Source organism: Diabrotica undecimpunctata, chromosome 4, assembly GCF_040954645.1.
Source record: "Diabrotica undecimpunctata isolate CICGRU chromosome 4, icDiaUnde3, whole genome shotgun sequence".
NCBI lineage: Eukaryota > Metazoa > Arthropoda > Insecta > Coleoptera > Chrysomelidae > Diabrotica > Diabrotica undecimpunctata.
Window position 1 is genome coordinate 50,036,866 of NC_092806.1, and position 14,915 is coordinate 50,051,780.

At 33.4% G+C, this 14,915-nt stretch overlaps 1 protein-coding gene across 3 annotated transcripts in view; it reads left to right on the top strand.

Annotated features, from left to right (window-relative positions):
* LOC140439498 (acid sphingomyelinase-like phosphodiesterase 3b) overlaps positions 1-14,915 on the top strand; it is a 672,376-nt gene that overhangs the window by 579,643 nt on the left and 77,818 nt on the right. For all 3 annotated transcript variants that reach the window (XM_072529446.1, XM_072529448.1, XM_072529447.1), the window contains one exon: positions 14,755-14,867. In XM_072529446.1, coding sequence (XP_072385547.1) covers positions 14,755-14,867 — 113 coding nt within the window. The remainder of the gene's footprint in view (positions 1-14,754; positions 14,868-14,915) is intronic.

Genomic DNA, 14,915 nt, shown 5'->3' on the forward strand with positions numbered 1-14,915 from the left:
TTCGTTGAGAAAAGAAGTTGTTCAAAAGCTTGAAAATAATAGGGCTAAGCAAAATGAAGAATTTAACAAAAAAAACGTAGAGCAGCTATGGAATATATGGTCGGCGATTTGAACCTCTCTTTTTTTTTGTTTTGATGATTCGTTACCTCGACTTGAGGGAGATAAGGCGTAGTTTAGTTTTTGATAAACAAATAATATATTGTTAACAAGTCTAATAGGCAATAGTGATTATTACAGATACTTATTGCAACTCTGTAGTTTTATTTAACATGAGGACTACAGGTATAAGTGAATATTGTCGCTTAGAAGATTACGTTTTGTTTGAACTCATAAATACTTGAACTAAGTATTACATGAACCACCAACAGATTGAACAGACACATAAATAAAATTGACCATTTAATGATAGCGGTATATAATGAATTGGATTAGAGGTTATGAGCGATATGGAAGGTTTTGAGAAGCTTATTTTACACATTGGGTCAGACAATAACGAACTACAAAGTAAGATATAGTTGGACCCTGTTCTGCAACAATGGTGTAACCCACAATTTGTTTACAAATGTGATATACATGCCAACAAGTTTATTACGACTGGTTTGACAAAAAACAAAAATGGTAGAAGCCGTATCTGGTACTTTAGCGACATCTATTAACCAAAGTTCTAATCCACATTCGTCAAACTAGTGATAATGCATAAATCTACAACAACCAGGTAATCCACAGTGCGGGTTACATTGTTGTTGAAAAATATTCAATGGGTATATCTATCAACATAAACTACAATAATTCTTTTTCAAAACAGAACACGTTTTACGTCCGTTCCAGTTTTCTGAGTAGTTTAAACTACTAGTAGTATTTAAAAACATTTATAAAGTGGTTCGTGTAAAAGACAAGGTATGCATTATAATATTTTTTAAACTATTAATCCGTAAGGTTTGCAAAAAGTAAATTAAACAAAAAATTCTGTAAAAATAAATTAAACATCACCTCTCAAAATGTTTTTCATTAATATCAGTATTTGCACTGGCAGAAAAAGTAAATCAATTATTTTATACTTGCCGCATGTGCGATATATACGCTGCCAAAATTCGTAGTACACAACAAGATGAAGAAAGAGCAGACCTGGAAGCAGATCACAAGAGACATCTTGACATCGCGGAAGAGCTGAGACAACAAATGAACGATTATCTAAAAGCTGCAAAACAAGATGACACATTGGAGACGTTGACTTTTGATCTACAAAAAACTCTCCCCACACCTAAGTTGCCGACTGGAATCGTTTATTATAAAAGGCAACTCAATCTGTTTAATCTCGGTATAAATGTTGGTAGTACAGGAAAAGGTATTTTTAATATATGGTTAGAACACGAAGCTGGCAGAGGCACACAAGAGGTTGGTTCGTGCTTGCGTAAATACATTAACGAACATGTACATGCCCCCATTAAAAAACTTATATTGTGGTCCGATTCATGTGGAGGTCAAAATCGAAGTATTAAGCTTGTTTTAATGCTTATTCATGTACTACAGAATCATACCTTCCTCGAAACGATTTCATTAAAATTTTTACTTTCTCGGCACAGTTTTTTACCCAACGACCAACATTTTGGAGACGTCGAATACTCCCTAAAATCACAACAGAGAGTATACTCAGATACTGACTACATGACCATCATGAAATCCTGTCGAAGAAAACAAAAGTTTATCATAAACCGTATCGCAACTAATGATATTGTATCACTTAAGGAGTTAGAGAGGTCGATTACAAATCGCCTCAAGATCGACTCAAATAATAAACAGCGTATTAATTGGATAAAAACCCACGTTATAAGAGTGAACAAGCATGAACCCACTATTTTGTACATGAAAAATCACGTTAGAGATCCTTCTTTTTCAGCAGTAAACATCGAAAAGGCAGGAAAGGGCAGAAAACCTTTACTTGGAAACATAGAACTGCCTCTACTGTGGCCAAATGGTAGACAGCTTTCTGCTGAAAAAATAAAAGACCTGAAAGACATCTTGGATTTGGTACCTACAGATGCAAAAGGCTTTTATAATTTTTTAGATAAAGTCGGAAGTGAAAATTTCATAGACGATGTAGAAGTACATGGACAGATGCCAGATTTTACTATTGATGAAGAGCAATTTGACGTTGTATATGAATAATAAAAATAACTGTATCTACTTTTTCTCAATAAAAATGCTTTCTGATTATCTTTTGTATCAAATTGTATTATAAACTATTTTGACACAATTAACTTACTCAATTTTGCAACAATCATGTAACCCAGTTTTTATTGTTTTTTTATACCAAAAATTAAAGGTTATTCTTTTATTTCGATATTTTCCGTTTATATGTATTATTGTAAACGAGTAAAACATATTTAAAGAAAAATATCTCAGCAAGGGAATTTTCTATGATAACGAAATACAAAAAGCTAATTATCTCAGAACAACATGCCGGTGGCTTACACCATTGTTGCAGAACAGGGTCCAGTTATAATGCTCGTTATTTAATTTTTTTTAATCGTATAAGACAAATGGATAAAAAGCCGATTTTTAAGGCATTCTTTGTTTGTTTTGTATAAAAAGCGGCAGTATTTGTTTGAATTTTTGTGTAGAACAAAAGGTGACCCTCGACGTATGCTCTAAAGCTGTTTCCCCCAATTTACGGATACATATTGGAAAGAATTTCCATATATTTTGAAAGATCAAAGACGAAAAATGTTTGCTCTTTGCGTTTCTTTGGCAAGGTAAGTATCTGCTTGGTTTTCCTGCTTTGGAAATGTCAATAGCACAAACGTGGGTATGTATGTAACAGGATACGATTCAAAAACTTTTGACTTTTTGTAAAATGGGGGATATTAAAGTTCTTTACGACATAAATATACAAAAGAAATAAAACAATATCGCATTTTATAAAAATGCCTTTTTTGGCTAAAAAATAAAAAATTCTTGTTTCTATCTTTTGAATTAAATCAACAAGAACTTTCCGTCGACATAGGACAAAAGCAGATAATAGCGTCTTTAATATTTATATATACAAATTAAAATTTCTTATATTCAGTGAATACTTTTTAAAATTCACCTCCTAGTAATCATAAAATTAAAATAAACCATTACAGACGATCTCTAAATTTTAAACGTATTCTTATTTATTTATTTGAACTAAATATATTCATTTATTTTATAATTATGGCATACAATAAGAGCTTATAATTAAAAATCAATATAAAACGTTACATGAAGCATTACAAACTAACATCTAATGTATTATTAATAATAATGTAAAACATTTTCGGTCGCATTCAGGAACTCATCGAAAACTCCAGGGAATCGCCTTCGGGGGCATTCTTCAACGATGTCACGAAATCAGGACTCAATGTCACACTCAGGATTAATGGCTTTTCCCCACCTATATAAGCTGTCAGCACATCTACCGCTGCTTGTTCTTATTCTGTTTAGCGTTTTCCATGTATTGCGGGTCAGTATAAAGCCTGGCGGTTTCTGATCGTTACAGGCCATTTGGTTTGCTTCCTGTGGTGAGTCGCTCTCCCATTTTCTTCTCCAAGCGTTGGTGAGTTTGTACTGTTCCTGATGTAAGGAGTTGGCTCTAAGCAATAGAGAATATCTCTAGCGCAATCTGTTTATTTCGATATCAAGCTTATCATGGTGGATGGGTAGTTGATGGTTAGCCTCGATTTTTCCATATTCTCTGAGAAGAGAATGACTTCTTTGCAGTTTCGGCAGTGGAATGTGACCCAGAATGGGCAGCCATTAGTTCGGTGCGGGTTTAATTGTACCTAAGATCATTCACATTGTCTGGTTTAATTAGTTGTCAATGTTCTACGTGTGTTTGATATTAACCCATACCGGGGAAGTCCGAGAGCGGGTGATTTGAGTACAGAGGCTGAGGACCTCCACGTGGTGCCACATAGCCTTTGAACTATATTATTTTGCGTTTTCAGTTTTGCTGCCGTTCTTTCTAACTAAAGTCTATTTTTTTTACAGTTTCCATCCATTTTTGTCGTAGGAACTGTGCAGTAGTTCGTCCGCAATTTCTCGGTATTGGCTTTCGTTGTAGTCTTGACACAATTTTCCACATTTTTTATCCCATCCTGGGACATACTCTTTACGATGTCTTCTGGTATAGTTTTCTTCGGTGTAGAAGAAACACGTATTGGGGATATTCGTCCATCCCAGATATTCGTCCAATCTCTCAGTCGCCCAGTCTGCTTTTTGAAAGTTCTACCTAGGTTGAGGAAAATATGATATTATTGGTATTTTGATGCCACCTTCTGTTACAACTGGTCTAAGTTGATTATGTGGAAAATCTGGGAGTACTGTACGTGAAGTTGCCAGTAATTGATTGTTTTTATTTGTGAAAACAAAACATAGATCTTGATGGTATTCTCTCCTTCAGGCTGCAGATCGTAATGTTTCCCGATCTTTAGCGTCAAAGACTAAATAAGTGTCAGTCTCTTCGCGCCAGTTTAGCAGAACTTCGCCGTTTTGATCACTGTGCCTATACTTCAAAGGGTTTATGATGACTGTTAAAGTCTTCAACCTGAACTGAAGGGTGTGGGTGGGCGTGAATAACATGCGGAGGTCACAGGACTTCTGGGGATTTATAAATATTGCTGACAGTAATTTCGCCAATTTATATAGTAACCGTATGAATGTTATTTATATCTGATGTAGAACATTCCTATTTTGATTTAAACATAGGTTGCCACTCTATAAGCAGGATGGTAAGGTGCACCCTTTGAACTATATTATTTTGCGTTTTCAGTTTTGCTGCCGTTCTTTTTAACTAAAGTCTATTTTTTTTACAGTTTCCATCCATTTTTGTCGTAGGAACTGTGCAGTAGTTCGTCCGCAATTTCTCGGTATTGGCTTTCGTTGTAGTCTTGATACAATTTTCCACATTTTTTATCCCATCCTGGGACATACTCTTTACGATGTCCTCTGGTATAGTTTTCTTCGGTGTAGAAGAAGCACGTGTTGGGGATATTCGTCCATCCCAGATATTCGTCCAATCTCTCAGTCGCCCAGTCTGCTTTTCGAAAGTTCTACCTAGGTTGAGGAAAATATGATATTATTGGTATTTTGATGCCACCTTCTGTTACAACTGGTCTAAGTTGATTATGTGGAAAATCTGGGAGTACTGTACGTGAAGCTGCCAGTGGTTGATTGTTTTCATTTGTGAAAACAAAACATAGATCTTGATGGTATTCTCTCCTTCAGGTTGCAGATCGTAATGCTTCCCGATCTTTAGCGTCAAAGACTAAATAAGTGTCAGCCTCTTCGCGCCAGTTTAGCAGAACTTCGCCGTTTTGATCACTGTGCCTATACTTCAAAGGGTTTATGATGACTGTTAAAGTCTTCAACCTGAACTGAGGGGTGTGGGTGGGCGTGAATAACATGCGTAGGTCACAGGACTGCTGGGGATTTATAAATATTGCTGACAGTAATTTCGCCAATTTATATAGTAACCGTATGCATGTTATTTATATCTGATGTAGAACATTCCTATTTTGATGTGAACATAGGTTGCCACTCTATAATCAGGATGGTAAGGTGCACCCAATAAATCATACCCATGAATTCTTACTCTAGTGAAAATTTGTTCTTCGTTTTCTACATGGGTTTCCTGAATTGCGACCACGTCAATATTATTTTTAATGAGTACCTTTTGAAGGTAATCACATTTATTTCTACAAATACCTTCTATATTTAAATAGCAGATTCGGATGCTTGGTCCAAGTTCTTTTGTCGCTTGGTCCTAAGAAAGTCTATTTAAATTGTTGGGTGGAGGCATACCTTATATTCGTGATGTGTTTTTGCCAGGAGATCTAGAGATTCTAGATTGTCTGGTTGCTTATTGTGCTAGTTCATTTAGCATTGCCCAGGATGCACGTGTAGTATTCTATTAGGGACGCGAACTAGTTTTACACCTTCGTTCAATTAATATATCGTAAAATAGTGTCTAAATAAATAAATGACATCATAAACACAAAAGTTAAAATACAACGAAATTGCTCAAAATACGAAGAGCCGGAAACTATACTAATAGGTTAAAACCATATGAAAAGGTAAAAATAGAACTTAGTAATCCTATAATCAAACTATATAATAGCCCTAGGAGATAGTCCTAATATATTTTAGGCTGAATTAGTATCAATACATTTTTTGTACTTAAAAGTTACTGAAAAAATGCCCTAATTTTGCCAACGTATTTATTTATTATGGATAGACAACCTAAATTAAAAACTCTGAAATCTTTACCTTTTAAATCCGTAACCGATTGGAACTGAAAACACTCTTTAAGCAACTTTAAGCAACGCACAATAAAGTAAGTTGTTTATAGGATTTATGGGTATAAAGTAATTACACACATACACACACATACACACATACAATTTATATAAACCCCAGCTCCGAGTGGCACGTGTGTTCCAATGAATTAGTGAGACCCACATGTCCAAAGATTAAACCGGTCACACTCCCTAATGAACCAGTACCTATCTGATCCCCAAGCTATAGTGGTAATGGAACATCGTCTGTTTTAGGTACTTTGTGTGGTTAGGCCACTTAATTTTAGGGGTAGCTTTTCTCGCTGTGACTTATTGAATTTATTATTTGACTTGACTGTGGACTTGTGTCCCAAAAGTGTATTGCAGACAGATGTCCGGATTTTTGTGTGCTCGGTCACTCATCGGCAAAGTAAATTTTGTTCTCCTCGCCGGCTGAGTGCCCGATAGGTCTGGCCACCGAGCTTATAATTGTCGCCCGTGACCTCGATGCTCGGGATTCGCGACGGTAGGTCCTTTGACCTGCCTAAGGGGCTGTTTTTTAAATATTGAATTTACTTATAGACTAAAAGGTCGAACTACTACTCCTTTTGTCAAACCAAACTCATTCTATAATATACTAAAAAGAGACATCGTGGAAGATGTTTAATAATGGGAAAAAACTACAGAAAAAGTACAGACTTTAAGGAAGATATCTTAGGTCAAATACAAGCAACTAGGTTATTACAACTTTCTACGTTCAAGGTAAAAATACACATTTTACTGCACTACAAAAAAAGTAAAGTCACTAAAATCACTATATGTGTTACCACTGAACACTTCTATTTTAGATATCATTACTGTAAAATGAGCAAAATGGTCAGATGGGAGTAACTAGATTCTGCCAAAAAAGCAGAATAATACGTATGATCTGCAACTGCAAAATAACTGTTTTTGCAGTGCCAGACGTACATAGAACAGATCTTTTTAATACGTGCTGAGCTAAACTTAACACAATTTCTAAACGTATAATAAAATTTTTTAGAAGTCTAGATTGTTTAGACTAAAACCTAAATATAAAATATACACGTAATGTTTTTCATTTGTAATTACCTAAAAATAAGGTTCTGAAACAGTTTTCTTATGGCATATCTTTGTTAAGTATTATGTTTTCACGGGATAAATTCACAATTATTGATTCTAAGGAAAATTACATTTGATAATGATTAACAGAAAGTAGAGAAATTTAATTACATTAAATTGTTTTGTATAAGGCTACTAAGTTATGTAAAATTTTTTGGCATATTTTCGAAGTACATTTTAAGCACAGGACCTATTTGGGTTCTAATGATATTCTTTTTTTTTATTATGACTACACATTGGATTAGTTGTTTGACAGTTTTTGGGGATTGTCAGATTTACACAATCAGAGAACTTATTGGGTCCTAAAAATATTTTATCTCAATGTTAGAGATCTCTGAAAGATTAATTAGATCAACAGTTTCAATACCTGCATAACAGAGAGTCACTGCACAAGAGCGAATACTCAGAAAAAGTATATCGATGAAGGTAAGATAGTACTTGATTTTTACAGTGATTATGTTCAGTGGTGTAACGATAGTGAAAAGGATCATGAACAATTATTGTCTATGTACAGGCATATTTCCAATTATTGATTTAAGATGTCATTTGATACACCAAGGAAGGACCAGTATGTTATATGTACAACAATGAGAACTCTGATCTGGATGGTTAAAATGCCCTTTAAAATGATTATGAATCTCATATTCTAGAAAATAACTTGCTTTAAAATCAGCTCTACAACTTTCTAAAGATGACGTTTCAGCTTTTTATAAAAAATCTCGTATAAATTGCTACAATTTTTCAGTTTGTAGCCTTTAACATAAAACACTTGGTCATGTAGAATGTTACGTTTGGCATTCAGGCCTCATTTTCCTACCAGCTAAATACGCAGTAATAATAAGTACTGCAAGTTAAACATAATGAGTTTTTTGACTTTGTTGAAAAAAAAAATTACATCCGATTGTACTAATCAGCCATGCCATTTAGTATACCTAAATACTAAGGAAGAAAAGTTTCATTTTAATGATGTATTTATGACCAAAATACACAAAAACAATCCAGATCGTTATTTTTATGAAACTTGTTAAACCAGCACAGAATAAAAGAAAAAATTAATGGAAAAATCCTAGTAGTTGGCTCTATACCATAGTTAAAAAACTTAGACGTAAATAAAAACTTAAAAATTTGTATATTGGTATAAAAATTTTTTTATTAAACCTTGTTAAAAGTCTTCTTCTTCTTCTTCCTACTTTATAAATAGGCTTAATGTCACTTTTACTTCGGTTTTTAGCCTTAATTGACGTTGTCTGACCATCTTTTCCTCGGTCGTCCCAATGATCTTCTTCCATTTGGCGATTTGTTTCTTGCTATTCGTACTAGTCTATTTTCTGTCATTTTTTCGATATGTTGATTCCATTCCACTTTTCTTCTTGTGGTCCACGCGTTTATTTCCTCTATACCACATCTCGCTCGTATTTCCTCACTTCTTACTCTGTCTCTTAAAGTTTGGTTTGTTATTTTTCGTAAGACTTTCATTTCTGTTGTTTCCAGTAGTCTTTGTGTTTTCGCCGTATCTGCTCTTGTTTCCTCTGTGTACGTCATGATCGGTCTAATTGTTGATTTATATATCCTGGTTTTCGTTTTCGTTATGAGGTATTTGTTTCTCCAGATTGTGTTGTTGAGATATCCTGCTGCTCTGTTTGCCATGTCCACTTGTTTTTGTACTTCTTCTTCCACTTTTCCGTAGCTTGATAGTTTTATTCCCAAGTATTCAGTTTCCATCACGTGTTCTATTATTTTGTTATTTACGACTAGTTTATATCGTCTCGGTTCCGCTGATATCACTATCGTTTTAGTTTTCTCTGTTGAGATCTCCATGTTGTATATGAGCGCCGTATCTTCGAATTCTGTAATAAATCTTTGTAGGTCATCTTCATTTCCGGCTGTTATTATGGCGTCTTTGGCGTAGCATATTATCCTTATTTCCCTTTCTCCCATTCTATATCCTCTTTTGTTTTTAACTTTCTTTATCATTTCATCCATTATCAGATTAAATATTCATGGGCTCAGCAAATCTCCTTGTCCAATGCCAGTTTCATATTTGATAGGTTGCGATAGTTTTCCTTTACATCCTACCATAGCTATGTTATCTTTATATATATTCTCAATGGTTTTTGCTAAATCCAGTGATATTCCTTTTTCATATAATAAATGTATCGCGTCCCGAATTCTCACTCTATCAAACGCTTTCTTCAAATCTATCAGACACATATATGCTGGTTTGTTGTATTCCAGCGACTTTTCTTTTATTTGTGTTATTACAAAAACTGTATCCGTGCATGATCTTCCTGTCCGAAATCCTTGCTGTTCCTCTTGCAGAGATATTCGTTCGTTTATTTTTGTCGCTATTATTCTTAATGTCAATTTTAGTGTTGTATTTAATAGATTTATTGCTCGATAATTATTGGGGTCTATCTTATCTCCTTTTTTGAAGAACATCACCATGATCGCTCTCCTCCATTCATCTGGTATTCTGTTCGTAATGATTATTTTATTAATAAGAAGTTGCAGTTGTTGTACAAGGTGATCACCTCCATATTTTAAGAGTTCATTTGGTATTTGATCTTCTCCTGGTGACTTTCTGTTTTTTAATTTGTTTATTTCTTCTTTCACATCGTTTTGGGAGATTTCGATCTTTTCCTCAGTTAATATATTTGGCGTTTCTGGTAAAGGTTTTTCGTTTTGTTTTCTAAACATTTCTCTCAGGAAGGCCACCCATGTATCCTCTTGTATGTGTTCTATTTTAACTAGTTCTTTCATTTCGCTTCTTTGTTGTTTTATGAAGCGCCATACTTGTTTCTGTTGTCCATAGAAATCCATCTTTAGTCCTTTTGTGAATCTTTCCCAGTAATCTGTTTTTGTTTTTCTTACCAATTAATGAGTTTCAGTTGTTATTCTTTTATAATTATTCTTCATATGATTCATTTGTTTTTTTTGACTTATTTTTTAGGAAAGCTTTCTTTTTTTGATGACATTTTTTTTAACCTCTAGTGTAAACCATGGTGTTTTCGTTGACCACTTTTTGTTTATTATTTTCGTTCCAAGGGCTTCTCGGGCAGCATCCAGAATATTTTTCTTAAGTTTTCTCCAGCTAGTCTCTACATTGCTTTCATTTTCGATATTTTCCATTTGTATTTTCTGTTCTAGCCTTTTTTGATATAATGATTTTATGGAGTCATCTCTTAAATTTTCTATTTTTATTATTTCCTCTGCATTGGTTTGTTTAAGCTTCCCTTTCCATCTTTAATTGAATCTAATTTTACCAAGTACCAAATAGTGATCGCTTCCCACATTGGGTGACGTCAAACTTCTTACATCCACTATCTGTTTCTGGTGAATATTTCTGTTTGTGACCACATAATCTATCATTGATCTATGTCTTCTTGTATTGTCAAACGTGTATTTGTGTTAAATTTTATGATCAAAAAATGTGTTGGTTATCCTTAGTTCGTTTGATGTGCAGAATTCCACTATTCTTTTTTCCGTTTTCATTGATAACTCTTTCATTAAACCTTTGTTTTATTCCTGGTATAACTTCGTCTCCTATTGTGGCATTGAAATATCTTAATAGTATAAGTAATTCATTTTGCTTCACTTCTCTTTCCACTGATGTTTGTAGCTCATGATAGAATTCTTCTTTATCGCTGTCAGGTTTGCAGTCTTCTGGTGCATATATCCCTATTATGTTAATAATTTTGCTGTTAGCCCTAATTTTTATTAAAAGTATTCTCTGAGATATGTACTGGCACTCTTTAATTTGATCTTTATATTTTGTTTTGATCATTATTGCTACACCTTCCTTTGCTCTTTCTTGTTTCGGAACCCCACTATATATTAGTAAATATTCTCCAAGCCGCGTTGCTCCTTTACCTTTCCTCTTTGTTTCCTGTAGGGCGCAGATATTTACTTGATATTCTCTCAACTCTCATTATATTTTTCGTTTTACAGTGCGTCGTCCTTTTTCTCGCCTTTGTAGTTACCATATTTTCCGTTTTAGTCACCGGTTGTTTGAGCTTTTTTTTAATTATATATATGGCAGGCTGCTAACCTAACCCTACAACCCTCCTCCTTTATCCGGGCTTGAGACCGGCAACATAACCCACCAAGCTACTCGATCCGCCTAGTGGGCAATGCAGGTGGAGTTCTTGTTAAAAGTGTCGTCCAAAAATTAGAGATGCATAACGTTTTGAATCTAATATAATAACAGAATGCACTGAGGATGATCTGAGTTAGATCGAAAACGTTATGCATCTTTAATTTTTGGACGACACTTTTAACAAGTTTTAATAAAAAAGTTTTTATACCAATATACAAATTTTAAAGTTTTTATTTCTGTATAAGTAGAATAAAAGAAGTTATAACTAAAAATAATAAAACAATGAGCGGAATAACTGAACAACAAAACTAATCTATCTCCAGCATATTTGGATACTGTTTAAATTAGTAGGAAAAAGTATGATGCAGAGACTTTTGCATCAATCTTTGACTGGACCATTAAACTTTCCATCCTTTACGATGACTAGGTCATCCTATGTCTGTCGTTGCTGAGTCTAGCTAATATCCTATCTATGACCAAATTAGAATAAAAAGGAGATATACCATATTTGCGGACAGGCGCTGGCTAACGGCGCTAGCACTGCATCTCCCAGTCACTTTGGTTAAATCACACGGCTCTTCAGTATGCAGTCTATCCATCTGCAACTTGTTAATAGTACTAAAAGTTAAAATTCTACAATGCTAATTAAGATAACACGATTCTTTACTGAAGTTGTCGTATCTTAACTTGTGTGGTAGTTGTCTCATTATTATTCTTTTTATGGAAACAAACATATTTAAAAACAAGCTATATAAAACAAAACACATAAAAAATTACCATAACAAAGGAGATCATAATAATCTTGGTAATTATGTTAAACCTCACGAACACATGTACCAACCGTAAAATATAAACTGTTTTACGACTAGATAAAACAAGTAACTATATGTGTAGAACACAAAAGTCACATAAAATAAATAATGTTCGGGATATAAAAGCTTTTCAAAAGCATTACCGACATAAAATAAAGCAAGCAATGTTACTGTCTACATTACCAAAATTAAAATATATCATGGAAGCCTAATAAAATAGTCATTTCATAGATTAATTTAATATTATATACTGGTACTTTATTTGTAATTAAATATAAATTCTGCAGTTAAATATTCTGTATTTTATTCTAACTAGCAACACTGTTTACCTAAGATTTACGACCATAAGTTTTATTAAATGTCAAAACGGATAAAGAAATATAAATAGAGTAATAAGAGAATCAAAATTGTATTAAAATAAAAATGAAAGTACAATTAAAGAAGCTCCAGAAAGCATATATTATGCGATAACGAAATAATGATAATAATTATTATAAGAAGTATAAAAGCAAAAAAGAGCATTAAAAAGACAATAAAAAATGCTAAGACAGAAAAGTTGGAATAGTTTGCACATACAATGAAGGAAAACACCAGAGTAATGGTAAGCTACTAAATAGAACACACAAAAATTTAAAAAAAGGTGAAGAAGATACCACAAGATTTATTAAAAATGAAACTGGCAAGCTACAAGTTACAGAAAAGCATAATATAATGAAAAGGAGGTATGAACAGAGACTACTACAGCTATTAAATAAGTTTATAAGTAGCAATAAAATAAGAAGAAGTCATAGAGTAAATAAGCAGATTAAAGAAGAGAATAACAGCAAGCTTAAAGAATACAAAGATTAACCCGGAAATGATAAAATATATGACAGAAGCCGGAATAAATCTACTGCATAAAATTATAAATTTAGCCTGGAAAAACTACCTTAAGTTCCTAAAGACTGGATACTTGCGAACATCGTCGCAATATACAAGAAAGGAAGTAAATAGAAATGCATAAATTATAAAGGTATATCCTTTTTTAGCGTAGTATTAGATATTAGATGACAATTAATGCATTTTCAGACCATAGAGGCGTAAAACTGAGTTAATATTTACAATACAGCAGTCAGGAGAGATAGCACTACTTTATAATGATAATAAACCACACTTTAGTTTTGTCAATCTACAAAAAACCCCTTAACTTGGGGGATGAAATCTATTATATATTGAATGAAAGCTATTTATAATTTTTTAGACGGACCCTTTCTAAAAGATTTATTAGCTTCGTGACTGAACCTTTTATGTAGGTATTTGCCGGTGAATTTTCAGGTGACAGAATCTGTATATATTCATCTTTTAATCCCAGTGGCTTCAACTTCTTATTTAGCTTACTGTTAACAGCCATACTATTGCTTAACTCTTTCTCTGTCTTTGCCTATTAGGTTTTGCTGTAAATTTTGGCTAATATTCCATAATGAACTGTTTCGCCGGTCTTTGTCCTGGTGAATTTTTTCACCATTTCAGAGATTTGTGTGTTACCCACTTTTTATAGCCGTTATTGTTACTGCATTTGCAACGCCGCAGAAGGATTTAGGCCCAATGAATGGCATTATTGCCCTTATAATCCTCGTGCCCTGGTACCCAGGATACTGTAACCTTGTTAAGGTTCTCTTGGTTTATATATAGCACCCACAAAATCCGCCTTAAGTGCTGTCTGGCTATCCGTGAAGATGGCAGTCAAACAGTGCGTTATTTTCTGCCCTTTCAATTCTTCTCCGTTTCTTGTGACATCGTTAGATAAACTTACCGGTTAATTGTATCCTTTACCATGTCTTCACTATACCGGCTCTTGCACCCTTCGATGTTTTTGAACAATCAGTGTATAAAGTAGCTTCCATTTGTACACGTCTCTTGTAGTCTTACCTACCTGGTATATTAATTTTGAATTTATTGTGAAAGCTATGTCTTGTAGCTGTTGTATCGATGAGTTGCCCCATTACGATATCTACTTCTAGCTACTCGATTAGTTTTCTATTATCTATTCTATTAAAATATCTTTTACTAAAAGATTTTATTCATAACGATTATAAAAATTTAAAAGTCATAAATGTCATCCAATTAATAACAACATTGAATCATCTGCTTAAATTTTTATAATCTTTTTCATTTACACACAGAGATCTTCTGTATAACATACTTATAGAAACATCAAAATATGAAAACTTGATTTTTTTTTTAAACTTAGGTATGACCTAAAATGAAGATACAGAAAAAAATATACAGCATATTTTCATGTACAGACCACTTTTGGGATTATTCTTATACTCAATTAGTGTACATTGAAAATATTATATAATTTAAAATGGCAATTAAAGAGAAATTTGTTTTTAAGTTCAGGATTAAATACTTTGATTCTTTATTACAGGTAAACCTATATCATGGGCAATGGTGGCCCCATCTGTAACTCCAAGACGGACTAATGATGGTCCTAACAATCCAGGACTGCGATTATATAAATTCGACAAAGATTCTGGACAGGTATTTATAATTAATTTTTTTTTTAACATGAACATGGAATATATTTTT